General features: G+C 53.7%; 1 protein-coding gene across 1 annotated transcript; it reads left to right on the forward strand.

Moving 5' to 3' along the window:
- Positions 1-7,028: 7,028 nt before the first annotated feature.
- On the forward strand, positions 7,029-26,946 carry FUS (FUS RNA binding protein). Its single transcript, XM_061581577.1, has 9 exons — positions 7,029-7,213; positions 14,707-14,741; positions 20,666-20,769; positions 21,049-21,178; positions 21,614-21,694; positions 22,312-22,444; positions 23,772-23,860; positions 24,746-24,896; positions 26,138-26,946. Exons 1-9 carry the CDS (start codon positions 7,209-7,211, stop codon positions 26,175-26,177), a joined length of 768 nt encoding a protein of 255 aa, XP_061437561.1. The 5' UTR covers positions 7,029-7,208; the 3' UTR covers positions 26,178-26,946.
- Positions 26,947-27,788: the final 842 nt, after the last annotated feature.

Below are 27,788 nucleotides of genomic sequence, written 5' to 3' on the forward strand. Positions count from 1 at the left end.
TACTCTCCAAACGAATTGTGATGTAGTGGGTTTACTCTCCAACACAGAATTGGAGTGGTGGGTTTACTCTCCAACACAGAATTGTGAATGTAGTGGGTTTACTCTCCAACACAGAATTGTGGAATGTAGTGGGTTTACTCTCCAACACAGAATTGTGAATGTAGTGGGTTTACTCTCCAACACGAATTGTGAATGTAGTGGGTTTACTCTCCAACACAGAATTGTGATGTAGTGGGTTTACTCCCACAGAATTGTGATGTAGTGGGTTACTCTCCAACACAGAATTGTGGATGTAGTGGGTTTACACTCCAACACAGAATTGTGAATGTAGTGGGTTTACTCTCCAACACAGAATTGTGGATGTAGTGGGTTTACTCTCCAACACAGAATTGTGGATGTAGTGGGTTTACTCTCCAACACAGAATTGTGGATGTAGTGGGTTTACTCTCCAACACAGAATTGTGGATGTAGTGGGTTTACACTCCAACACAGAATTGTGGATGTAGTGGGTTTACTCTCCAACACAGAATTGTGATGTAGTGGGTTTACACTCCAACACGGAATTGTGATGTAGTGGGTTTACTCCCAACACAGAATTGTGTGTAGTGGGTTTACTCTCCAACACAGAATTGTGAATGTAGTGGGTTTACTCTCCAACACAGAATTGTGGATGTAGTGGGTTTACCTCCAACACAGAATTGTGGATGTAGTGGGTTTACTCCCAACACAGAATTGTGATGTAGTGGGTTTACTCTCCAACACAGAATTGTGATGTAGTGGGTTTACACTCCAACACAGAATTGTGATGTAGTGGGTTTACCTCCAACACAGAATTGTGAATGTAGTGGGTTTACACTCCAACACAGAATTGTGAATGTAGTGGGTTTACTCTCCAACACAGAATTGTGAATGTAGTGGGTTTACACTCCAACACAGAATTGTGGATGTAGTGGGTTTACACTCCAACACAGAATTGTGTAGTGGGTTTACTCTCCAACACAGAATTGTGATGTAGTGGGTTTACTCCAACACAGAATTGTGGATGTAGTGGGTTTACTGTCCAACACAGAATTGTGAATGTAGTGGGTTTACTCTCCAACACAGAATTGTGAATGTAGTGGGTTTACACTCCAACACAGAATTGTGAATGTAGTGGGTTTACTCTCCAACACAGAATTGTGGATGTAGTGGGTTTACACTCCAACACAGAATTGTGAATGTAGTGGGTTTACTCTCCAACACAGAATTGTGAATGTAGTGGGTTTACTCTCCAACACAGAATTGTGGATGTAGTGGGTTTACTCTCCAACACAGAATTGTGAATGTAGTGGGTTTACTCTCCAACACAGAATTGTGGATGTAGTGGGTTTACACTCCAACACAGAATTGTGGATGTAGTGGGTTTACACTCCAACACAGAATTGTGAATGTAGTGGGTTTACTCTCCAACACAGAATTGTGAATGTAGTGGGTTTACTCTCCAACACAGAATTGTGAATGTAGTGGGTTTACTCTCCAACACAGAATTGTGAATGTAGTGGGTTTACTCCAACACAGAATTGTGATGTAGTGGGTTTACTCCCAACACAGAATTGTGGATGTAGTGGGTTTACTCTCCAACACAGAATTGTGATGTAGTGGGTTTACTCTCCAACACAGAATTGTGAATGTAGTGGGTTTACTCTCCAACACAGAATTGTGAATGTAGTGGGTTTACTCCCAACACAGAATTGTGAATGTAGTGGGTTTACTCTCCAACACAGAATTGTGAATGTAGTGGGTTTACTCTCCAACACAGAATTGTGATGTAGTGGGTTTACTCCAACACAGAATTGTGATGTAGTGGGTTTACTCTCCAACACAGAATTGTGATGTAGTGGGTTTACTCTCCAACACAGAATTGTGGATGTAGTGGGTTTACTCCCAACACAGAATTGTGATGTAGTGGGTTTACTCTCCAACACAGAATTGTGATGTAGTGGGTTTACTCTCCAACACAGAATTGTGATGTAGTGGGTTTACTCCCAACACAGAATTGTGATGTAGTGGGTTTACTCTCCAACACAGAATTGTGGATGTAGTGGGTTTACTCTCCAACACAGAATTGTGATGTAGTGGGTTTACTCCCAACACAGAATTGTGGATGTAGTGGGTTTACTCTCCAACACAGAATTGTTGTAGTGGGTTTACTCTCCAACACAGAATTGTGGATGTAGTGGGTTTACTCTCCAACACAGAATTGTGATGTAGTGGGTTTACTCTCCAACACAGAATTGTGATGTAGTGGGTTTACTCCCAACACAGAATTGTGATGTAGTGGGTTTACTCTCCAACACAGAATTGTGGATGTAGTGGGTTTACTCTCCAACACAGAATTGTAGATGTAGTGGGTTTACTCTCCAACACAGAATTGTGGATGTAGTGGGTTTACTCCCAACACAGAATTGTGGATGTAGTGGGTTTACTCTCCAACACAGAATTGTGGATGTAGTGGGTTTACTCTCCAACACAGAATTGTGGATGTAGTGGGTTTACTCTCCAACACAGAATTGTGAATGTAGTGGGTTTACTCTCCAACACAGAATTGTGAATGTAGTGGGTTTACTCTCCAACACAGAATTGTGGATGTAGTGGGTTTACTCCCAACACAGAATTGTGATGTAGTGGGTTTACTCTCCAACACAGAATTGTGGATGTAGTGGGTTTACTCTCCAACACAGAATTGTGATGTAGTGGGTTTACTCTCCAACACAGAATTGTGATGTAGTGGGTTTACCTCCAACACAGAATTGTGAATGTAGTGGGTTTACCTCCAACACAGAATTGTGGGTTTACTCTCCAACAGAATTGTGATGTAGTGGGTTTACCTCCAACACAGAATTGTGATGTAGTGGGTTTACACTCCAACACAGAATTGTGGATGTAGTGGGTTTACACTCCAACACAGAATTGTGAATGTAGTGGGTTTACACTCCAACACAGAATTGTGGATGTAGTGGGTTTACTCTCCAACACAGAATTGTGAATGTAGTGGGTTTACTCCAACACAGAATTGTGATGTAGTGGGTTTACACTCCAACACAGAATTGTGATGTAGTGGGTTTACACTCCAACACAGAATTGTGGATGTAGTGGGTTTACTCTCCAACACAGAATTGTGATGTAGTGGGTTTACACTCCAACACAGAATTGTGAATGTAGTGGGTTTACTCTCCAACACAGAATTGTGGATGTAGTGGGTTTACTCTCCAACACAGAATTGTGGATGTAGTGGGTTTACTCTCCAACACAGAATTGTGGATGTAGTGGGTTTACTCTCCAACACAGAATTGTGATGTAGTGGGTTTACTCTCCAACACAGAATTGTGGATAGTGGGTTTACCTCCAACACAGAATTGTGATGTAGTGGGTTTACTCTCCACAGAATTGTGATGTAGTGGGTTTACTCCCAACACAGAATTGTGAATGTAGTGGTTTACTCTCCAACACAGAATTGTGGATGTAGTGGGTTTACTCTCCAACACAGAATTGTGGATGTAGTGGTTTACCTCCCCAACACAGAATGTGATGTAGTGGGTTTAACTCTCCAACACAGAATTGTGATGTAGTGGTTTACTCTCCAACACAGAATTGTGGATGTAGTGGGTTTACTCTCCAACACAGAATGTGGATGTAGTGGGTTTACTCCCAACACAGAATTGTGGATGTAGTGGGTTTACTCTCCAACACAGAATTGTGGATGTAGTGGGTTTACTCTCCAACACAGATTGTGAGATGTAGTGGGTTTACTCTCCAACACAGAATTGTGGATGTAGTGGGTTTACTCTCCAACACAGAATTGTGATGTATTGGGTTACTCTCCAACACAGAATTGTGGATGTAGTGGTTTACTCCTCCAACACAGAATTGTGAATGTAGTGGGTTTACTCTCCAACACAGAATTGTGGATGTAGTGGGTTACTCTCCAACACAGAATTGTGGATGTAGTGGGTTTACTCCCAACACAGAATTGTGATGTAGTGGGTTTACTCCAACACAGAATTGTGAATGTAGTGGGTTTACTCTCCAACACAGAATTGTGGATGTAGTGGGTTTACTCTCCAACACAGAATTGTGATGTAGTGGGTTTACTCTCCAACACAGAATTGTGATGTAGTGGGTTTACTCTCCAACACAGAATTGTGAATGTAGTGGGTTTACTCTCCAACACAGAATTGTGATGTAGTGGGTTTACTCCCAACACAGAATTGTGATGTAGTGGGTTTACTCCCAACAGAATTGTGATGTAGTGGGTTTACTCTCCAACACAGAATTGTGGTAGTGGGTTTACTCTCCAACACAGAATTGTGATGTAGTGGGTTTACTCTCCAACACAGAATTGTGATGTAGTGGGTTTACTCTCCAACACAGAATTGTGAATGGGTTTACTCTCCAACACAGAATTGTGAATGTAGTGGGTTTACTCTCCAACACAGAATTGTGAATGTAGTGGGTTTACTCTCCAACACAGAATTGTGGATGTAGTGGGTTTACTCCCCAACACAGAATTGTGAATGTAGTGGGTTTACTCTCCAACACAGAATTGTGGATGTAGTGGGTTTACTCCCCAACACAGAATTGTGGATGTAGTGGGTTTACTCTCCAACACGGAATTGTGAATGTCGTGGGTTTACTCTCCAACACAGAATTGTGAATGTAGTGGGTTACTCCCAACACAGAATTGTGATGTAGTGGGTTACTCTCCAACACAGAATTGTGGATGTAGTGGTTTACACTCCAACACAGAATTGTGGATGTCGTGGGTTTACACTCCAACACGAATTGTGATGTCGTGGGTTTACTCCCCAACACAGAATTGTGGATGTAGTGGGTTACTCTCCAACACAGAATTGTGGATGTAGTGGGTTTACTCTCCACACAGAATTGTGGATGTAGTGGGTTTACATCTCCAACCAGAATTGTGGATGTAGTGGGTTTACCTCCAACACAGAATTGTGGATGTAGTGGGTTTACTCTCCAACACAGAATTGTGGATGTAGTGGGTTTACTCCAACACAGAATTGTGATGTAGTGGGTTTACACTCCAACACAGAATTGTGGATGTAGTGGGTTTACTCTCCAACACAGAATTGTGATGTAGTGGGTTTACACTCCAACACAGAATTGTGATGTAGTGGGTTTACTCCAACACAGAATTGTGGATGTAGTGGGTTTACTCCAACACAGAATTGTGGATGTAGTGGGTTTACTCTCCAACACAGAATTGTGGATGTAGTGGGTTTACACTCCAACACAGAATTGTGGATGTAGTGGGTTTACTCTCCAACACAGAATTGTGATGTAGTGGGTTTACACTCCAACACAGAATTGTGATGTAGTGGGTTTACACTCCAACACAGAATTGTGGATGTAGTGGGTTTACTCTCCAACACAGAATTGTGGATGTAGTGGGTTTACACTCCAACACAGAATTGTGGATGTAGTGGTTTACTCTCCAACACAGAATTGTGAATGTAGTGGGTTTACTCTCCAACACAGAATTGTGGATGTAGTGGGTTTACACTCCAACACAGAATTGTGGATGTAGTGGTTTACTCTCCAACACAGAATTGTGATGTAGTGGGTTTACATCTCCAACACAGAATTGTGAATGTAGTGGGTTTCACTCCAACACAGAATTGTGATGTAGTGGGTTTACACTCCAACACAGAATTGTGTATGTAGTGGGTTTACACTCCAACACAGATTGTGGATGTAGTGGGTTTACACTCCAACACAGAATTGTGGATGTAGTGGGTTACACTCCAACACAGAATTGTGGATGTAGTGGGTTTACACTCCAACACAGGAATTGTGGATGTAGTGGGTTTACACTCCAACACAGAATTGTGGATGTAGTGGGTTTACACTCCAACACAGAATTGTGGATGTAGTGGGTTTACATCCCACCACAGAATTGTTGGATGTAGTGGGTTTACTCTCCAACACAGAATGTGTGGATGTAGTGGGTTTACACTCCAACACAGAATTGTGGATGTAGTGGGTTTACTCTCCAACACAGAATTGTGGATGTAGTGGGTTTACTCTCCAACACAGAATTGTGGATGTAGTGGGTTTACTCTCAACACAGAATTGTGAATGTCGTGGGTTTACTCTCACCAATGGTACCCAACCGGAATTGTGAATGTAGTGGGTTTACTCTCCAACACAGAATTGTGGATGTAGTGGTTACTCTCCAACACAGAATTGTGAATGTAGTGGGTTTACACTCCAACACAGAATTGTGAATGTAGTGGGTTACTCTCCAACACAGAATTGTGGATGTAGTGGGTTTACTCTCCAACACGGAATTGTGAATGTAGTGGGTGATGGGGGGGGGGTGGTGGAGGGTGATGGGGGGGGGGGTGATGGGGGGGGTGGAGGAGGTGATGGGGGGGGTGGTGGAGGGTGATGGGGGGGGGTGGAGGAGGGTGATGGTGGGGGGGTGGTGGTGGAGGGTGATGGGGGGGGGGGTGGTGGAGGGTGATGGGGGGGTGGAGGAGGGTGATGGAGGGGGGGTGGGTGATGGGGGGGGCGGTGGGTGATGGGGGGGGAGGAGGGTGATGGGGGGGGAGGGTGATGGGGGTGGTGGTGGAGGGTGATGTTGGGGGGGGTGGAGGAGGGTGATGGTGGGGGGGTGGTGGTGGAGGGTGATGGTGGGGGGGGTGGAGGAGGGTGATGGGGGGGGTGGTGATGGGGGGGGGTGATGGGGGGGGTGGTGGAGGGTGATGAGGGGGGTGGAGGAGGGTGATGGGGGGGCGGTGGGTGATCGGGGGTGGAGGAGGGTGATGGGGGGGGCGGTGGGTGATGGGGGGGGGGGAGGAGGGTGATGGGGGGGGCGGTGGGTGTTGGGGGAGGTGGCGGTGGTGGCAGTGTGTGGGTGGGGGTGGCGGCGTGACGACGAGGCTTGTGGTGGTGGTGGGTCGCCGCTCAGTCTGACCCTATTTTCTGCTGCTGCTGCTGCTGCTGCTGCCGCCACTGCAGGTGGAGGAGGAGGGGGAGGGTACGGGCAGGACGGGGGATACCGCGGGCGAGGAGGAGGAGGAGGCTATGGTGGCCGTGGCGGTGGTGGTGGTGGCGGTGGGTACGACCGTGGAGGGTACGAGCGAGGTGGTGGAGGTGGGGGGTACGAGCGAGGTGGTGGCCGGGGCGGGCGCGGCGGAGGTGGCATGAGGTAGGCACCCACCACCCACCCACCCGCACCGTGATGACCGGTGGCGCAGGCAGACACTGCACCCACCACTCACCCACCCACACCGTGATGACCGGTGGCGCAGGCAGACACTGCACCCACCCACTCACCCCACCCACCCACTCACCCACCCACTCACTCACCCAACCACACACTCACCCAACCACACACTCACCCACTCACCCAACCAAACACTCACCTAACCACCCACTACACCCCACGCAACGCTCATGCCTCGCACTTTGTGCTCGCACACCAGACTCGCGCTTCACACACCAGACTCGCACGCTGCAATCCCCTCACACCACTCTCTCACACCACTCTCACACACCACTCTCTCGCACCACTCTCTCGCACCACTCTCACACACCACTCTCTCGCACCACTCCCTCACACCACTCTCTCGCACCACTCTCTCGCACCACTCTCTCACACCACTCTCACACCACTCTCTCACACCTCTCTCACACCACTCTCTCGCACCACTCTCTCACACCACTCTCACACCACTCTCTCACACCTCTCTCACACCACTCTCTCGCACCACTCTCTCGCACCACTCTCTCGCACCACTCTCTCGCACCACTCCCTCGCACCACTCCCTCGCACCACTCCCTCGCACCACTCCCTCGCACCACTCTCTCGCACCACTCTCTCGCACCACTCTCTCGCACCACTCTCTCGCACCACTCTCTCGCACCACTCTCTCGCACCACTCTCTCGCACCACTCTCTCGCAACCACTCTCTCGCACCACTCTCTCGCACCACTCTCTCGCACCACTCTCTCGCACCACTCTCTCGCACCACTCCTCTCGCACCACTCTCTCGCACCACTCTCTCGCACCACTCTCTCGCACCACTCTCTCGCACCACTCTCTCGCACCACTCTCTCGCACCACTCTCTCGCACCACTCTCTCGCACCACTCTCTCGCACCACTCTCTCGCACCACTCTCTCGCACCACTCTCTCGCACCACTCTCTCGCACCACTCTCTCGCACCACTCTCTCGCACCACTCTCTCGCACCACTCCCTCGCACCACTCCCTCGCACCACTCTCTCGCACCACTCTCTCGCACCACTCTCTCGCACCACTCTCTCGCACCACTCTCTCGCACCACTCTCTCGCACCACTCTCTCGCACCACTCTCTCGCACCACTCTCTCGCACCACTCTCTCGCACCACTCCTCTCGCACCACTCTCTCGCACCACTCTCTCGCACCACTCTCTCGCACCACTCTCTCGCACCACTCTCTCGCACCACTCTCTCGCACCACTCTCTCGCACCACTCTCTCGCACCACTCTCTCGCACCACTCCCTCGCACCACTCCCTCGCACCACTCCCTCGCACCACTCCCTCGCACCACTCCCTCGCACCACTCTCTCGCACCACTCTCTCGCACCACTCTCTCGCACCACTCTCTCGCACACTCTCGCACCACTCTCTCGCACCACTCTCTCGCACCACTCTCTCGCACCACTCTCTCGCACCACTCTCTCGCACCACTCTCTCGCACCACTCTCTCGCACCACTCTCCTCGCACCACTCTCTCGCACCACTCTCTCGCCCCACTCTCTCGCACCACTCTCTCGCACCACTCTCTCGCACCACTCTCTCGCACCACTCTCTCGCACCACTCTCTCGCACCACTCTCTCGCACCACTCTCTCGCACCACTCTCTCGCACCACTCTCTCGCACCACTCTCTCGCACCACTCTCTCGCACCACTCTCTCGCACCACTCTCTCGCACCACTCTCTCGCACCACTCCCTCGCACCACTCTCTCTCACCACTCTCTCTCACCACTCTCTCGCACCACTCTCTCGCACCACTCTCTCGCACCACTCTCTCGCACCACTCTCTCGCACCACTCTCTCGCACCACTCTCTCGCACCACTCTCTCGCACCACTCTCTCGCACCACTCTCTCGCACCACTCTCTCGCACCACTCTCTCGCACCACTCTCTCGCACCACTCTCTCGCACCACTCTCTCGCACCACTCTCTCGCACCACTCTCTCGCACCACTCTCTCGCACCACTCTCTCGCACCACTCTCTCGCACCACTCTCTCGCACCACTCTCTCGCACCACTCTCTCGCACCACTCTCTCGCACCACTCTCTCGCACCACTCTCTCGCACCACTCCCTCGCACCACTCTCTCGCACCACTCTCTCGCACCACTCTCTCGCACCACTCTCTCGCACCACTCTCTCGCACCACTCTCTCGCACCACTCTCTCGCACCACTCTCTCGCACCACTCTCTCGCACCACTCTCTCGCACCACTCTCTCGCACCACTCTCTCAGCACCACTCTCTCACACCACTCTCTCACACCACTCTCACACCATGCCCTGACACCGCACCCTGACACCGCGCTACTAATACTATACACTCCACACCCCCTACACTCACGCTACACGATGCTCACACTTCACCACTCTCACCACACTCCACTCACTGGCGTGTCGCGCTTGTTGGTGACGGAGCTGAGACAGACTCGGGGTCGGCACGGCAGAGGCAGCCCCACGGGGTTTTGGGTCCATGGCGCCCATAGGATCCGGATGCCATCTGTGGGATCCCCATGCAATCTGTGGGGTCCACATGCAATCTATAGGATCTGGATCCATACAGAATGTGAAGGATCCGCATGAAATCTGTAGGATCTGTATAGTCTGTAGGATCCGAACGCAATATTTGTATAATCTGCATACAATCAGTAGGATCTGCACAGAATCTGTAGGATCCGGACGAGGAATTCCCCCCCGATTCCTGCCTCAGGACCCCGATAATGAGTCCTTGGTCTCAGCTCCGGCGATCAATCCTACTGACTGTGTGGTGGTGGTGTTGATGGTGTTGATGGTGTTGATGATGGTGTTGATGGTGGTGGTGGTCTCCGTTTCCAACGCTGCTCGTGCCTCAAGACTCCAACCTCCCACCCATCCCACCCGGCCAGAGACGCAATCGGAATCAATAATTTGCCCCGGAGGGACCCCGCCACCCTGTTAGATTCCCGACGGAGGATTGGCCCTCATGAGTAACCCCCCTCCCCCAGGTGTACATAGCGGTGTGTGTGTGGTGCGCATCGCCCACCGGGGAGAGACAAAGGCGGCCATGGCAGGGGTGGCGTGTGCTACTCGCTGCCGGCAGTCGTAGGCGCTACTTGCTGCCGGCACTGCTGCCTCCACCCTCACAAGTCTGCTGGAGAGAGAGAGAGAGAGTGCCACCTTTTTGGGGGGAGCGCTTTGGCAGTGGCACGTCGACACGATGGGTCCAGGGGCCCCTAACGCACCCCACAGTGGCTAGGCAGAGATGTTGACTGCCTCGCCTGGTACACAGGAGGTCGTGGGTTCGATCCTGACACCACGGTGGCTAGGAGATGTTGACTGCCTCGCCTGGTATACAGGAGGTCGTGGGTTTGATCCTGACACCATGGTGGCTAGGAGATGTTGACTGCCTCGCCTGGTACACAGGAGGTCGTGGGTTCGATCCCGGATCCTGACGACGCCTGCTGCCGTATATTTGGAGTTTGCCCGTCTCAAACTTTCCCCCGTGGTGATCACTGCGTGGATTTTTTCCCCCCTTCACATTTTAGAATCGACGCATTTTTAAGAGTTACTTTGGCTGCCGCTATAAATTTCTGCCCGACGACGATGACCGAGCTGCTGCCGTTACGTGCCATGACCAGGGAGCGCTCCAGTGTCGAGGCCTTGCCCCCGGTAGAAAGTTCCAAGAAGACAAACACACGAGTAGCCATCATGGGAAGTCTCCCTCGCACACGCAGCGCAGGGAACGGAGAACGCACGCCAGCCACCCCCCACCCCCTTGTCTCTTGTCCGGCGTTAAGAATGCCGGGCACTTTTTTATTCTTAGGTTTTTTCGGTAAAGTCACGTAGGTAAAAAATTTAAATGAATAAAAGTAAAATAAAAATCACGACGTTTTGGAGGCAACACAAGCTTCCGTCTTCAGGTGGAACAGTCACAGCACGATAGCTGTATCAAGATATTATAAATTTTAATTTTTTTTCTACGTGACTTTACCGATTAAACCTAAGAATATGAATCCTTGCAGTCACGAAAGCTTCAAATCTAGAACACTGTTTCTGTCCGCCTTTAATTGAGTGCGCGGGTGGTGGTGGTGATGGTGGTGTTTGTTGAGTGATCCGTTGAAGGGTGTTTGTGGGTGAGGAATGTGGTGGTGGTGGTTCATTGTTTCGGCCGGGCGGGCGGGGAGGGGGGGAGAGACGAGAGGTCAAGTTGAGCGGTAGGCAGGTCAGGAGCTGGAGTGTGACCCCTGGTTGGTTGGTCGGCATATCCGAGGAGGGTTGGTTGGTGGGCCGGTGTTGTAGAGGCGGCGTAACAGAGCCACTCACAGCTCACACGGGGAGGCAGCGCCTGCCTGGTGGTGGTGAGTGATTCGGTTGAGGGGCGACTGCAGGGATGGGTGGTGAGGGCGAGGTTTGTCCAGCGTTGCTGCTGGGGGAGTGAAGAGGCTGTAGCGAGCGAGTGGATAGGCAGGCCGGCTCGCCCGTCCGTCACCGATGCCGTCTCCTTGGAAGAGGGGGGGGGGTCCCTCGACCCTCCGGTTTGGCTCCGTAAGTGTTGGCCACGTGTGACCAGGAGCCTTGGTTTGCGTTGGTGGTTTCCTCCGAGGGAGGGTTGCTCGCTTGGTGTTGGTTGTAGAGGCGTAACAGACCCACTCGCAGGTCACACGGAAGGCTGCTGAGGCAGTGCCTGGTGGTGGTGGTGGTACTAGAGGTGGTGGTGGTAGAGGTGGTGGAGGTAGAGGTGGTACTAGAGGTGGTGGTGGTGGTACTAGTGGTGGTACTAGTGGTGGTGGTACTGGTGGTGGTAGTGGTGGTGGTGCTAGTGGTGGTGGTGAGTGACTGCACGAGAGCATGCGTAGCCAAACGCCCCTCCCTCTCGGGGCCGAAATCTCTTGGTCAAGGTGGTTCAAGGTCGTGGTCATGGTGAGGGGTGGTCAAGGTGGTGGTCAGGGTGGTGGTGGTCATGGTGAGGGGTGGTCATGGTGAGGGGTGGTCATGGTGAGCGGTGGTCATGGTGAGGGATGGTCAGGGCGGTGGTGGTCATGGTGAGGGGTGGTCAAGGTGGTGGTCAGGGTGGTGGTGGTCATGGTGAGGGGTGGTCAGGGCGGTGGTGGTGGTCGGGGTGGTGGTTGGAGGGCTCCTGATTCATCACGGCTGGCTTGGCTGCGTACGACACAAGAAGAAGTTTGACACCCGTACTGGAGGTGGTGGTGGTCTCTATAGTCGTGCCGAGTGGCGAAGAGGGTGGGGGGGGGGAGGTGGTCCGGTCCATGGGAGTCTTTACCGAGTTGGTGGTTGGTAAAAGTTGTGGTGGTGCCTGCGTGGCGGTACACGGTACAAGGGGTGAGACAGTGGTGGTGGAGGAAGAGGTGTTGGAGGACGAGGTGGTGGTGGAGGAAGAGGTGGTGGTGGTGGTGGACGAGTTGATCTGCTTACGATGGATATCCTTCAAGCGAGGCCCAATTAATCGGCTGGGTGAATGTCACCGTCCCTGTCAATCCCGTGTGCGTGTGTGTCCGTCTGTGCTTGTGTCCGTGTGTGTCCGTAGGCCTGCGAGTGTCGCTGCGAGTGTGCCGTGCGTCTGTAACCTCTGGCATGAGCTGTGACTGTGGTGGAACCCCTATGCTGTGGGTGGATGGCTTGTGACGGAAAGTGGAAGTGTTAATGTTTGCGATGCATTTGTACACTGCAGGTTACAACTCCCCCCCCCCCCCCATCCCTTCCCCCCCCAACACACAAAGGCAGACGCAACAAAACTGGGCAGGAGTGCAAACGGCCACACGCAGGGAGAGGCAGGGAATATCAAATCAATGCTGCCACCACAGCTTTTGTAGTCACCCCTCCTCCCGTCAAGCAGAGTTGCGTTGCCCCCCTTCCCCGTCCCTCCCCCACAGAACAACCAGCCCCCCCCCCCTCCTGGGTTTTTGGTCAAAGTAGCGTGAGGGGTGTGCTGGGGGAGAGGCAGAGGTTTTGAGTTTGTGGTGTCAGGCAGGTGGGGGGTGGTGGTGGATAGCCAACAAACATCGGTCTGGTGTCGGGTTTTTCAGTGTCACTGTTGACGAAAACAACTTAAGTGCCAACAACAATGCCAACAACAATGCCAACAACCCTCCACGATGGTTGGGTGGTGGTGGTGTATAGACAACAAACATCGGTCTGGTGTCAGGTTTTTCAGTGTCACCGTTGACGTCAATTTAAATTCCAACAACAATGCCAACAATGCCAACAACCCTCCACGATGGTTGGGTGGTGGTGGTGGTGTATAGACAACAGTAGGACGATCGATCGGGTGTTGGGTTTCATTGTCACCGTTAACAACTCGCAACAACGACACGAGATGGATTTGCCGACCACCGTGGTGGGAGAGGTGGTGTCTAGCCAACAATAACAACGCCAACAAGGGGACGCACATGGGTTCTACCGACAAATCGGCGGTCAAGTGTCAGGTTTCGGTGTCGCTACACAACAACGCCGACAACGACAGAGATGGGGTTCTACCCACCGCCATGCTCGAGTGGTGGTAGAGGTGGTGGGTATATAGCCAACGATCGGCGTTCAGGGGCCAGGTTTCAGTTTCACTGTTCACAACAGCAAAGCGAACAACGGGAACAACCACAACAGAGATTGGGCCACCCACCGCTGCCGTGGACGAGTGGTGGTGGTGGTGGTGCTGTAGCCGAAGCCTCGTAGCCGGAGGTTCATGGGGGGGGGGGGGGTCGGCCTTGAGGCTGACAAAAATGGCAGGTGGGGAGGTGGTGGGGTTCTGTACCGACAGAGCGCGCGTGGGGGGGGTGGTGGGCGGGCGCTCTAAAAGGTAGAGCAGTCGCTCAACCCACGGCACCTGCAGGGTCTGTCCCGTGACCTCCAGCTGTGCGCCTAGCCTGGCACAGCAGTCAACCCACGGCACCTGCAGGGTCTGTCCCGTGACCTCCAGCAGCGAGCGAGCCTTCGACGCTTCACGTGATGGCCTCCAACGAGAGCCTGGCCTTGGCACAGACGCCGTGGTGACGTCACCCAACTTTAGTGGAGGATGTCGGCGCCAATGCCGCTGCCACCTGTGGGTGCTTTTACCCCGTACTGGTGGTGGTGGTGGATGACGACAGCGGCGTCAAGACCGCCCACACCACCACCACCACACAGCAGTGACGAGACACGCAGCTTAAACAAAATGCAGGAGCGCGCCGGGGGGGGGGAGGTATCATCGGCTCCCTCCGGTGTGGGAAGCGGTGGAGCCGGGGGTGGTGGAGCACCAAGCGAAGGGTGGAGCGGTTGACCGCTCCTCTGCGGTGGTGGTGGTGGTGGTGGGTGGGGTGGATGGAGGAGTGGCCACGGTTGTGGTTTTATTTTCGGTGCCACAGTCCCCCCTCCCACTGAGGAGAGTGCTTCACTTTTGTCTGCCGTGTCCTCTTGTCGCACCGACTACAGCGCTGGTGACCATAGCGGCTACGGTAAACCAAGTGGTAAGTGAACCAGAGTTACTCCTACTCACTACTGCCTTCTGTGGTGCCGGTGTGTTGCGGAGAGGCGCGGTGGTGTTAGGTTGGGGGGGGGGGGGGGGGGGGCTACTTTGGTTCCTATTTGGCTTCCTAGTTGGGTAGCGATGTCCGAGAGATCACTGCAGTGGGGGTGGCGGGTGGGGTGGTGCAACGGTGGTGAACTCCTGCCTCCTACCCCCAGCCGTTGAGGCGGCAGCAGCAGCAACAGCAGCGCCTGGGTTTGGTGGATCGCCGCAGAGATGTTGGGAGACTCCCTCCAACCCCTGGCTGCTTTGAGGAGTAAGCCGTAATGTGTGGACTGATCTGTCTGTTAAACACGCCCCCTCTAACTCGTGGGTGGGTGTCGCAAGGACCCGTAGTCCCAGGCTTCTGCCAGGAGAGGGCGGTACAGCACAGTGTGGACTAATCTCCCATCTGTTCCAGCTCCTTAATTCCGGTGGGTTGGGTGAGCCGTCGAGGACTAAGCCCCCAAGGCCTCTGCCAGCAGAGTGCACGTGGAGTGGTACCCGCCTGTTCATTCTGTGCGATGTCTCGACATCTGCAGAGCACCATTGGAACCTCATTTGCCAGTTAAAAAATATGATAATTGTTTTTTTACCCTTCTATCTGGCAACAAAACTGACATCTTTTTTTACGAGGAGTCATGTTTGCATAGACCACAATACCTGCAGCCATAATGCCAACAAAACAGGACCCTGCGGGGTGGGCTGGTAGGAACGAATAACCAAAGAATATAAACATGTATTATTACACTTGTTTAGCTAGGAAAGCCTCACTGAGTCTAAAGGTTTTTGTCGGGTCCTGCCAAGTGTTTGCAGTAGGGGGCGATGTTGCTACACCTAATCGGACGATACGAAGGGAGAGTTTGAGGCCTAATTCTAGGCTTTAGGCCTAGCTGTAGGCTTTAGGCCGCTGTGAGTTAAATTTTTATTTAAATGTTTTAATTATTAATGTAAAAGCTTTAAATTTAAATGTTTCTATTTAAAAACATAAGGGAATGACATTGTTAAACATTAACTCCCTTTCACACACGCGGGGGTACGATACGAAGGGAGAGTTTGAGGCCTAGTTCTAGGCTTTAGGCCTAGCTGTAGGCTTTAGGCCGCTGTGAGTTGGCTTTTAATTAAAACATTTAAATTAAAAATTATCTCAGGGAATTAAGGGAATGTTACACTTGTTTAGCCAGGAAAGCGTCACTGCGTCTAAAGGTTTTTGTAGGGTCCTGCCAAGTGTTTGCAGTAGGGGGCGATGTTGCTACACGGACGGACGATTTAATCTATTGTAGGCTGGTTCACTTCGTTCCTACCAGTAAAACACAACTCTGATAATGGATATGCACTGTCCTTGAAGTTGATTGCTCCACACCCGAGACAGCTTTCCTTAGAGCCTAGTCTCACATGGTGTTGGACCAGATGACGCCAAAAGGCATCTCGAGTGTGGACTAATCAGCCTCAAGGACCGTGCATATTATCAGAGTTATGTTTTTTGTTTGCATTATGGCTGCAGGTATTGTGGTCTATGCAAACATGACTCCTCGTAAAAAAGGTGTTAGTTTTGTTGCCAGATAGAAGGGTAAAAAAACAATAATCATCTGCAGAGCAGTCGGTGTCGCCGGCTCGACACCACCGCAGCCACGCCACGAAAGGAACAATCTTGATTTGAAGCTTTTGTGACTGCAGGAATCCATACTCATTGGTTCGTTCGGTAAAGTCACGTAGTTGGGCACAAAATAAAAACAAATCACGACGTTTTGATTGCAACACAAGCAAATCGTCATCGGGTGGGAAAACCACAGCAAGACAAAAACATTCTTTTCAGCAAGAATTTTTTTTTTCTTACAGTGGTTTTCCCACCTGATAATTGCGTGTGTTGCAATCTAAACGTGATTTTATTGTATTTCTAACTACACAACTTTACCCGAAAGAACCAAAGAGCACAAAAGGAAACGGCGAGATCGAGGGTTGTCATTTTTGTTCTCGCCCAGTGTGGGTGGTGTATGCCAGTCGGGACTGCGGTGTTGGTGGGGAATCCTGGAGGGGGGTAGTAGGTGGAGGGAAGGACTGTCTACAATTACTTTGTGTGCACTCATTCTTTGTTGGTTGGGGGGGGGGAGGTGTCTGACTTGGTGAGTAATTGACACGGGGCGTGATAGATGTGGGATCCCCACGCTCAAGCCAGCGAAAAATCGTGCTCTCCCACTGCAGAGTGTAGAGTTGCTACAGCGACGAGTTTAACGCGTGTTCTGCGTGGGAGATTTTACATCACTTTGGTGTACAGCTTCTGAACAGAATTCAGACTCAAGCTCCCAGTGTAGAATTCACGATCTCCAGCTCCTGTACAGAGTTCACAGCTCCAGTACAGAGATCACAGACTCCAGCTCCTGTACAGAGTTGACAGACTCCAGCTCCTGTACAGAGTTCACTGACTCCAGCTCCTGTACAGAGATCAGACTCCAGCTCCTGTACAGAGATCAGACTCCAGCTCCTGTACAGAGATCACAGATTCAAGCTGCAGTACAGAGTTCACAGACTCAGCTCCAGTACAGAGATCAGACTCAGCTCCTGTACAGAGATCACAGATTCAAGCTCCTGTACAGAGATCAGACTCCAGCTTCTGTACAGAGTTCACAGACTCCAGCTCCAGTACAGAGATCAGACTCAGCTTCTGTACAGAGTTCACAGACTCCAGCTCCAGTACAGAGTTCACAGACTCCAGCTCCTGTACAGAGTTCAGACTCCAGCTGCAGTACAGAGTTCACAGACTCCAGCTGCAGTATAGAGTTCACAGACTCTAGCTCCTGTACAGAGTTCACAGACTCCAGCTCCTGTACAGAGATCACAGATTCAAGCTCCACGAGTCTCCGTTGTACTGCATCATTACGAGCGGACGGGGTGATGCACGGGGTTGGCATTGGCCACCCGATGGATGGGCACACGGCCGCGCCACAACACAAACCCCACACTATGAGAGATCTCCTTTACCAGTGGCAAAATATAGTAATCGGTTTTTACCCTTTCAACTGGTACAAAAACTGACACTTTTATACAAGGGATCATGTTTGCAATAACCACAACACAAGCAGTCAAAATTCAAGCAAAAAGAAACAACTCTGATAATGATATGCACTGTCCTTGAAGTTGATTGGTCCACACCTGAGACAGCTTTTCTTAGAGCCTAGTCTCCATTGGTGTTGGACCAGATAACGCCAAAAGGCGTACAACTCAGACAGTGCACTATCAGAGTATTGAGAGCTCGGTAAGCATTTACACTGACCTTTACCAGTGGCAAAATGTAGTAATAGGTTTAAACCCTTTCAACGGTACAAAAACTAACACCTAAAGGAGGTCTCATAGTGTAAATGCTTACCCCGAGCTCTCAATACTCTGATAGTGCACTGCTTTTGAGTTGTACGCCTTTTGGCGTCATCTGGTCTAACACCAATGGAGACTAGGCTCTAAGAAAAGCTGTCTCGGGTGTGGACCAATCAACTTCAAGGACAGCGCATATCATTATCATCAGAGTTGTTTCTTTTTGTTTGCATTTTGACTGCTTGTGTTGTGGTTATTGCAAACATCCCTTGTATAAAGGTGTCAGGTTTTGTACCAGTTGAAAGGGTAAAAACCTGTTACTACAACACAAAACCCCCTTGCGGTTAGCCGAGGTGTCACGACACTCCCCCAGTTAGTGGTGGAGTGCGTTGAGGCGACGCCGGGTTAGGAGGGACTGCCCATTGTGGTGGTGGTGGTATTGGTGGTGCTGGTTTCCCCCCTCCCTATGTGGGTGAGGGTGGATGGGTGGTGGTGGTGGTATCACATCAGCCTTCACACAGACCGCTCCGGTACAAAAATAGGAAGTCGTGACCCAAAGTCACCTCAGCCCTGGCGACCGAAGATGGACCGACCGGTTCTTTCTCGGTCTCCCAAGAGCTCAAACTCGCCGTGGCTGAGAGATGTTAGCTACCTCGCCCTGTATACAAGAGGTCGTGGGTTCAATCCCGACCTTGACACCACAGTGGCTCGGAGATGTTAGCTACCTCGCCTTGTATACAGGAGGTCGTAGGTTTGACCCCAGACCCTGACACCACAGTGGCTCAGATGTTAGCGACCTCGCTGGCTATACAGGAGGTCGTAGGTTTGACCCCAGACCCTGACACCACAGTGGCTCTGAGATGTTAGCGACCTCGCTGGGTATACAGGAGGTCGTGGGTTAGATCCCGACTGACACCTGCTGTATATTTGGAGTTTGTGCATCTCGATCACCTTTTGGTTGCATGGATTTTTTTTCCCCCTTCAAATTTAGAATTAACATCTCAACGCTTTAAGAGTATTTGGTTGCTGTAAACGTGCACGTGACGAGCCTGTTCTTTGAGACATAATTTGACAGCCAGTTTGCTTCTGAAAGGGCTGTGTAGCTCAGTCGACCTTGCCACATTTTTAAAATGAAAACCTTTAATTTAAAGTTTAATGGCCAGTTACAACGGACGCTGCACTGCAAGTCCAAGGCAAGTCGCCCTCCAACAACAGCGGAGGGCAGAGGAGCAACGCTCGCAAAGAGCGGAGCGCCGGGCGGATAAAACACAATGAGTTGGGATAGTGCCAGGTGGTGCATCTGTCGGTCAACCCATGGCACCTGGGTTTGTCCCGTGACCACCACCTCCTGCACCTAGCCTGGCACAGCAGTCAAACCCATGGCACCTGCAGGGTCTGTTCCATCGCCTGCCAGCGGCTAGCCTTCGACACTTCACGCGATAAACTCGGAGTGCACCCAGCTTGGCACGGACGCCGTAGTGACATCCACGGTTGGCCACGTACGATGTGAAAGAAGTCCATCGTACACACGCACGTGTAGAGTGCTGAACGGCGGCTGCTGTAATGGATTCGTGCAGATGTCAGCCAATTGAAAACAGCAGGGGGGGGGGGGGGGGGCGTTTAACCCTCTGAATCGATGCTCTTCCGATGTGTATGCGTCCGTGATAAACTTCGAGCGGAATCGATTCGCCGTCTTGTGGTTCGATTGACGATATCTGGGCAGAGACGTCCCCCTTTGCAGCCAAAGGCAACGCCTACTTTGCATTCATGGGCAGGTCCACTGATGGGTTTTTCTTTCTTGTCCGGTAGATGGGAGATGTTAACTACCTCGCCTGGTATGCAGGAGGTCGTGGGTTTGATCTCGACCCTGACGATACCTTGCGTGTCTCATCGTCATCATCACGCTGGCTAGGAGATGTTAGCCACCTCGCCTGGTATACAGGAGGTCGTGGGTTCGATCCCGATCCTGACGACACCTGTATATTTTGAGATTGCGTCTCTTTCCCCGTGAGATAAGTCACTAACGTGGATTTTATCTCCGGATCTTCCCGATTTTTTTTTTTTTTTTCCCCTCCACGTTTGGAATCGACATCTTCCACGTTCAGGAGTTTTTGGCTGCTGCTATCAATTTCCACGCGGTGGTGATGATGATGAGCCACCACTTGGGCTGAGCTATCGGTTGGTGCCTTACACCCGGGAAAAAATAAAATAAAAGATTTTAGTTTTCTCTCGTTTAGGGGACACTCCCCGGATTACGGTGAGATCCGCACAGGTGGCTATGCTGCGAAAGAAGTTCTACAGACTGACATTGGTTTATTGCCCTAAGCTGGTTCACCTTAAATTGGTGGGGAGGGAGAGGAGGTGGGGAGGTGGGTGGTCGAAAGTTGGTCGGGGAGAGGCAGGAGTGGGGGTGTGGATTTGGGGTGGTGACTGCCCTGGGCCCCACGCTTTTGGGGGCAGCGGTTGCGCTGCCGTTCTTCCGCTGCTGGGTGGTTGTTGGTTGTTGGCGGTTGTTGTGGTTGAGCGGTGGTTGTGGACAGATTTCTCATCGCTCCACCCCACCCCCCCACTCACCCACAGACCAGGATAACGCAGACAACAACACCATCTTCGTCCAGGGCATGGGCGACGAGGTCACCGTGGAGCAGGTGGCGGAGTTCTTCAAGCAGATCGGCATCATCAAGGTGAGTTGGGGGAGGAGGAGGAAGGGGGAGCTGCGTGGGAGGAGGTGGGAGTGATTTTTGTTTTATTTTTTATTAATTTTGATGTTTTACCTACGTGACTTTACCGAAAAAACCTAAGAATATGAGGTGGGAGTGGGAGGAGTCCGTGGCTCTCTGTAGATCTGTGGGTCTCTTGAGTCTCAAGTCTGTGGGTGAATCTCTATAGTCAAGGTCTCTGTGTGTGTAGTCAAGGTCTCTGTGTGTGTGTCTTTAGTCAAGGTCTCTGTGTGTGTGTGACAGATCAACAAGCGCACGGGTAGCCCCATGATCAACATCTACACGGACCGTGAGACCGGCAAGCCCAAGGGGGAGGCCACCGTCTCCTTTGACGACCCCCCCTCCGCCAAGGCCGCCATCGACTGGTTCGACGGTGAGATGAACGCACACACAACACACGTACAGGCACGTGTGTGTGTGTGCAGGCATGTGTGTTGTGTGTGCAGGCATGTGTGTGTTGTGTGTGCGCTAGCGTAGGGGCACAGGTGGTGCATCAGCCAGTCATCTCGGTCAACCTATGGCACCTGGGTCTGTCCCGTGACCTGCCAGCGGGCGTTTGACGCTTCACGTGGCTTTAACGTGCACATAGCCTGGCACAAGCGCCGCCACTTCATGGTGAATGGCAGTGCAGGCGCGTGTGCGCAGGCGTGTGTGCGCAGGCGTGTGTGCACAGGCGTGTGCACAGGCGGTGGTTGTGGTGGTTGTGATGGTGATGGTGATTGTGATTGTGGTGGTGATTGTGGTGGTGATTGTGGTGGTGATTGTGGTGGTGATTGTGGTGGTGATTGTGGTGATTGTGGTGGTGCAGGCAAGGAGTTCAACGGAGGCAAGATCAAGGTGTCGTTTGCCACTCGCCGCTCCGACTTTGGCTCCAACTGGCGCGGTAGAGGTGAGTCGGCCATCATGAAACACCACCAACAAGAGCTTGAGAGCTCTTCAGATTTTTGCCGGATGAACGCAGATTCTGAGTTGATTGGGAGGGGTGGGGGAGGTGGTGAGGGGGTTGAGGTAAGGGAGGGGGTGGAGGGGTTGGGTGGTTGTGGTGGTGGTGAGGGGGCGGTGGTTGTGGTGGTGAGGGGGCCAGTGGTTGTGGTGAGGGCGGTGGTTGTGGTGGTGAGGGGGCGGTGGTTGTGGTGGTGGTGAGGGCGGTGGTTGTGGTGAGGGCGGTGGTTGTGGTGAGAGCGGTGGTTGTGGTGGTGAGGGGGCGGTGGTTGTGGTGGCGGTGGTGGTTGTGGTGGCGGTGGGGGCGGTGGTGGTGGTTGTTGTGGTGGTGGTTGTGGTGGCGGTGAGGGCGGTGGTGGTTGTGGTGGTGGTGAGGGGGCGGTGGTAGTTGTGGTGGTGAGGGGGCGGTGGTGGTTGTGGTGGCGGTGAGGGCGGTGGTGGTTGTGGTGGCGGTGAGGGTGGTGGCGGTGGTGGTGGCGGTGGTGGTGGTTGTGGTGGTGGTTGTGGTGGTGGTGAGGGGGCGGTGGTGAGTGTGAGTGGTTTTGTGTGGCGCCGTCTCCCCAGGTCGCGGGGGTGGGGACCGAGGGGGTGGGGACCGAGGGGGGGGTGGAGGTTTCGGGGGCCGTGGAGGAGGGGGAGGGGGACCCGGAGGCCCCAACGGGGGTCAGAGAGCCGGAGACTGGGACTGCCCCAACCCGTGAGTAACCGCGGCAACCGCAGCAACACCACAACCACACGGCAACACAACCACACGGCAACGCGGCCACACGGCAACACAACCACACGGCAACGCGGCCACACGGCAACACAACCACACGGCAACACAACCACACGGCAACGCGGCCACACGGCAACACAACCACACGGCAACGCGGCCACACGGCAACACAACCACACGGCAACACAACCACACGGCAACACAACCACACGGCAACACAACCACACGGCAACACAACCACACGGCAACGCAACCACACGGCAACGCAACCACACGGCAACACAACCACACGGCAACGCAACCACACGGCAACGCAACCACACGGCAACGCAACCACACGGCAACACAACCACACGGCAACGCAACCACACGGCAACACAACCACACGGCAACACAACCACACGGCAACGCAACCACACGGCAACGCAACCACACGGCAACGCAACCACACGGCAACGCAACCACACGGCAACGCAACCACACGGCAACGCAACCACACGGCAACGCAACCACACGGCAACACAACCACACGGCAACGCAACCACACGGCAACGCAACCACACGGCAACGCAACCACACGGCAACGCAACCACACGGCAACGCAACCACACGGCAACGCAACCACACGGCAACGCAACCACACGGCAACGCAACCACACGGCAACGCAACCACACGGCAACGCAACCACACGGCAACGCAACCACACGGCAACGCAACCACACGGCAACGCAACCACACGGCAACGCAACCACACGGCAACGCAACCACACGGCAACGCAACCACACGGCAACGCAACCACACGGCAACGCAACCACACGGCAACGCAACCACACGGCAACGCAACCACACGGCAACGCAACCACACGGCAACGCAACCACACGGCAACGCAACCACACGGCAACGCAACCACACGGCAACGCAACCACACGGCAACGCAACCACACGGCAACGCAACCACACGGCAACACAACCACACGGCAACACAACCACACGGCAACGCAACCACACGGCAACGCAACCACACGGCAACGCAACCACACGGCAACGCAACCACACGGCAACGCAACCACACGGCAACGCAACCACACGGCAACGCAACCACACGGCAACGCAACCACACGGCAACCACACAGGGGAGACTGGGAGGCTCTGGGTGCAGGCTGTGTGTGTTTGGGGGGTTCCCTTCCGTGGACTCCTGGGTTGATGACCCCCCCTCTCTCTCCTGCTGCTGCTGCTCCCCCCCTCTGTCTCTCTCCTGCTGCTCCTGCTGCTCCTGCTGCTCCTGCTGCTGCTGCTGCTGCAGGTCGTGTGGCAACCAGAACTTTGCGTGGAGGAACGAGTGCAACAAGTGCAAGGCTCCTCGTCCAGACGGGGGAAGCTCCCCGGGCGGAGGTACCAACAACTACTACAACGACAGACAGACACGCGTGTGTGTGGGAGACACGCGTGTGTGTGTGTGGGATACACTGTGTGTGTGTGTGTGTGCGCGGGAGACACGCGTGTGTGCGGGATACACGTGTGTGTGCGGGATACATGTGTGTGCGCGTGTGACACGTGTGTGCGCGTGTGACACGTGTGTGTGTGTGCGCGTGTGACACGTGTGTGCGCGTGTGTGTGGGATACTCATGTGTGTGTGTGTGGGATAGTGTAGCGGTTAGCGCTATGCTGCGCGACGAATCTGGCGACACGAGTTCGATTCCCGCTCACGGCAAACACCAGTGACGATTATCTGAACCGGTCCTGGGCCTCCCCTAGGTCGACTCGGCCTCAAATGAGTACCTGGTGCGCTGTGTAGTAAACATCGCCACTGGGGAGACAAAAGGCAGCCGGCCGTGGTGCTGGCCACCCACCCCCTCGTGTGCCACAGTGTCGGCTTTCATAGGTGCTCGCTAACAGCACTTGCCCCTACAGTCTGTTAAGGCTATACGGGGGATCTTTGTCTTTGCGCCTATAGTGCCACGGGGGTGCCGTGTGTTAGTGTGGAGTGGCGGCGCAGCGGTTAGCAGCAGAGCGGGGGGGGGGGGACCCGGGTTTGATTCCTGTTCGTGACACCGATGATTGCGATTATCTGAACTGGTCGACTTCGCCCTCGGATTAGTTACCTGGCGCGGTGTGTCACCTGGCGCTGTGTGTCACCTGGCGCTGTGTGTCACCTGGCGCTGTGTGTGTATAACCCCGGCGTGAGGTCCGTGCGAGTCGTTGGTGTTCTCTGGAGGTCTCCGTGCGGTCACAGCCGCGTGTCCCCCCCGCTGACTGTGCGCGCTTCTGGGTGTGCAGGAGACGGATTCCGCGGGGGCCGTGGCGGTGGCTTTAGAGGCCGGGGGGGTGGCATGGACCGGGGGGGCCGGGGGGGTGGCGACCGTGGGGGGTTCAGGGGGGGCCGGGGAGGCTGGATGGGCGGTGGGGGCCCTGGCAAGATGGACGGCCGGTGAGTGAGGACCCTCCCCTTGCCCTGATTGCGTGTTGCACACGTACACACACGTGTACACACACGCATACACGTGTACACACACGTGCACACACGCATACGCATACATACACGTACACACACGTACACACACATGCTTGCATGGTGGTTGTGGTGGTGGTGCTGAACCTGGAGTGAGCCACTAAGAAGAAGTATGGGGTCTTAACCTTCAGCTCCACCAAAGCGAAGCGACCTGTCTGGGTGTTTTGTGCCACCACAACCACTCCACCCCCTCAGCTCCTCACTGGTGATGGGAGTAGTTGTGGAGAGTTGCCATACCTGGCCCGTGTGCTTATGGCCAGCTCCAGTTTGACAGCAAGAGGTCTCACTCCGAATCAGTCAGGTGGCCATTATCTTTTCATCGGCTGCGTAACGCTGTGTGTCGCTCCGCACGAAGCTTCGGGTCTTCTCGGCCACAGTCATGCCCTCCCTTCTCTATGCTTATGAAACGTGGACCCCTCTAATGGAACATCTGTGCCGGTGAGAAACATTGAGGCTGGTCTGCCCACGGATCCACCCTGGGTTTAACCAGCAGGCTGGATTGTGTGAGGAGTTTACAAAATTGTTGAAAGATCTGGACACATTCCCATCGGTGAGCTGCTCCGGCAGGCGAGGCTGTGTTGGCTGGGTCATTTAGCCCACATGCCTAGCCACTGCATACCCAAGCAGCTTCCGTTTTTCCGCATAGAGGAGACTAAATGGACACGACACGGGCTGGGGGAGAGATGGACTGATGTGGAATGGGAGAATGTGGAGCTGAGTGGACTTGCCGATGACCGGTACCAGCGGTATCAGGTTCGACCTCTGTGGAGGAGGCTCGTGAAGGATGCTGATGCTACTGGGCAGTCGGAGGCAGTCGTCTTCCAGCAACAACGGAGGGCAGAGGAGCGCTCACAACAACGAGTGGCGTGCCGGGCGGCTAAAATGCAGCAAGCTGGCACAGTGGGGGGGGGGTACAGGTGGTGGTGCATCTCCCGGTCATCTCAGTCAGCCGACCCATTGCACCTGCTGGGTCTGTCCCGTCACCTGTCGGCAGCGAGTCTTGGACACTTCACGTGGCCTCAAAGTGCACCTGGCCTGGCACAGGCGCCCTGGTGATGTCACCGTCACTTAGTGGTGAATGGCGGGTGTTGTTATTGGTGGTGGTGATTGTGGTGTTTGATGGCGGTTGTTTTGGTTGTTGTGTCTGTTACCTCCTGCAGAAGTGACTACCGCCACGAGCATCGCGACCGCCCCTACTAGGAGCCCCCCTGGGTGGGAGTCTGGAATCCAGAATCCTGGGAGTCAAGAATCCCGGGACCCTGTGAGTCCAGAATCCCGGGAGTCAAGAAAACCTGGGACCCTGTGAGTCCAGAATCCTGGGACCCTGGGAGTCCAGAATCCCAGGACCCTGGGAGTCCAGAATCCCTGGGACCCTGTGAATCCAGAATCCCGGGAGTCAAGAATCCTGGGACCCTGTGAGTCCAGAATCCCGGGAGTCAAGGATCCCGGGACCCTGAATCCAGAATCCCGGGAGTCCAGAATCCCGGGACCCTGTGAATCCAGAATCCCGGGAGTCCAGAATCCCGGGACCCTGTGAATCCAGAATCCTGGGAGTCCAGAATCCCGGGACCCCTGGGTGTCGTGCGCTGCCCGTGGTGCTGCACCCCCTTGTCCCACTCCGGATTCCGGAACCCTCGTCCACTCCGGACTCTGGAGGCAAGCGGCCGGGAAGTAGGGGGGGGAGGGTGGGGGGAGGGGACGCTAAGTGGGGGGGAGGGGTGGGGGGTTGTGTTGTTGACGAGGGTTGTCGAGCAGGCAGAGGCGGCTTGTGGGGGTTGGGTAGCTGCCGCCATCGTGAGTCGTGGTGGTTGAGGAGGTTGGTGGTGGTGGCTTGATCGTCATCGTGGTTGTGGGGTTTTTTTTTACGTGGGTTATTCCGTTCGTGTGACTGTCGCGGGGGGTAAGGGGCCCAGGTCTGTGAAAGGGGGTTGTGGAGATCAATAAAGGGTCGAGTTTTAAGTTACCGTGACCCCCACCTCGTGTCTCCTTCTGTGGCATCTACCCCCCCCTCTTCCATCTCAAAGCCAAAGCTCCCCCGTGTAGCCTTAACAGGCTTGGGGCAAGTGCTGTTAGCGAGCACCTCATGAAGGCGGGGTGGACGAGGAGAGGCAGAGACCCCCCCCCCCCCGTGCGGTAGAGGAGTCGAGGAGTCGCACTTGTGGGGGCCGGCGTCCCCGCCCTCGCCGGGCAGGTGGGGTGCGACGTCCGCCCCCTCCACTCCCTCCACCGCGTCCATCGGCTCCTGCGGAGCCCTCTGAGGGACGTGGCTACACGGGGTTACTCCACATGCCGCGTACACCACCACCACTCGTGCTCACGCGGCGGCGTGAACACACGCCCCTGCAGGCGATTCTATCAACGAGCGCTCGTGCTGCGGCTCTGCCCTCTAGCAGCGCGTCCCCCCACTCAGCCACTCCACACACAAGTTCATGTATTAGGTGTAGCCCTGTGAGCCATTCGGCTCTTGAATCGGGTGCAACCGCAACAAACAAAAACATGAACAAAAAACATCTTAAAGTGAATATGTGACTAAGTGCAAACAGAAAATCCAAGAAAAGACGGCAAAATATTGCAGAAAAAGCACCGTACACCAACGCTGTGTGCAAACATCCCAGTGGGATGCAAGTCAAACAACAAACCACAGACACCGCACCGATGCTCTGTGCTAACGTCTGTTCACGGCGCAAACCCCGCACTGCCCGGAGGGAATAATCTCCGAGCGGAGCCTCGCCGACTGCTACCAGAGTTCAGAAATGGTTTTTCAGAATCGGAAAGGGTTTTATTCGCCATGAAAGTTCGCACAGACAAGGA

This window comes from Lethenteron reissneri, unplaced genomic scaffold, assembly GCF_015708825.2.
Source record: "Lethenteron reissneri isolate LAM-NWPU_2019-01 unplaced genomic scaffold, ASM1570882v1 scaffold_157, whole genome shotgun sequence".
In the NCBI taxonomy this organism is placed as follows: Eukaryota; Metazoa; Chordata; class Hyperoartia; order Petromyzontiformes; family Petromyzontidae; genus Lethenteron; species Lethenteron reissneri.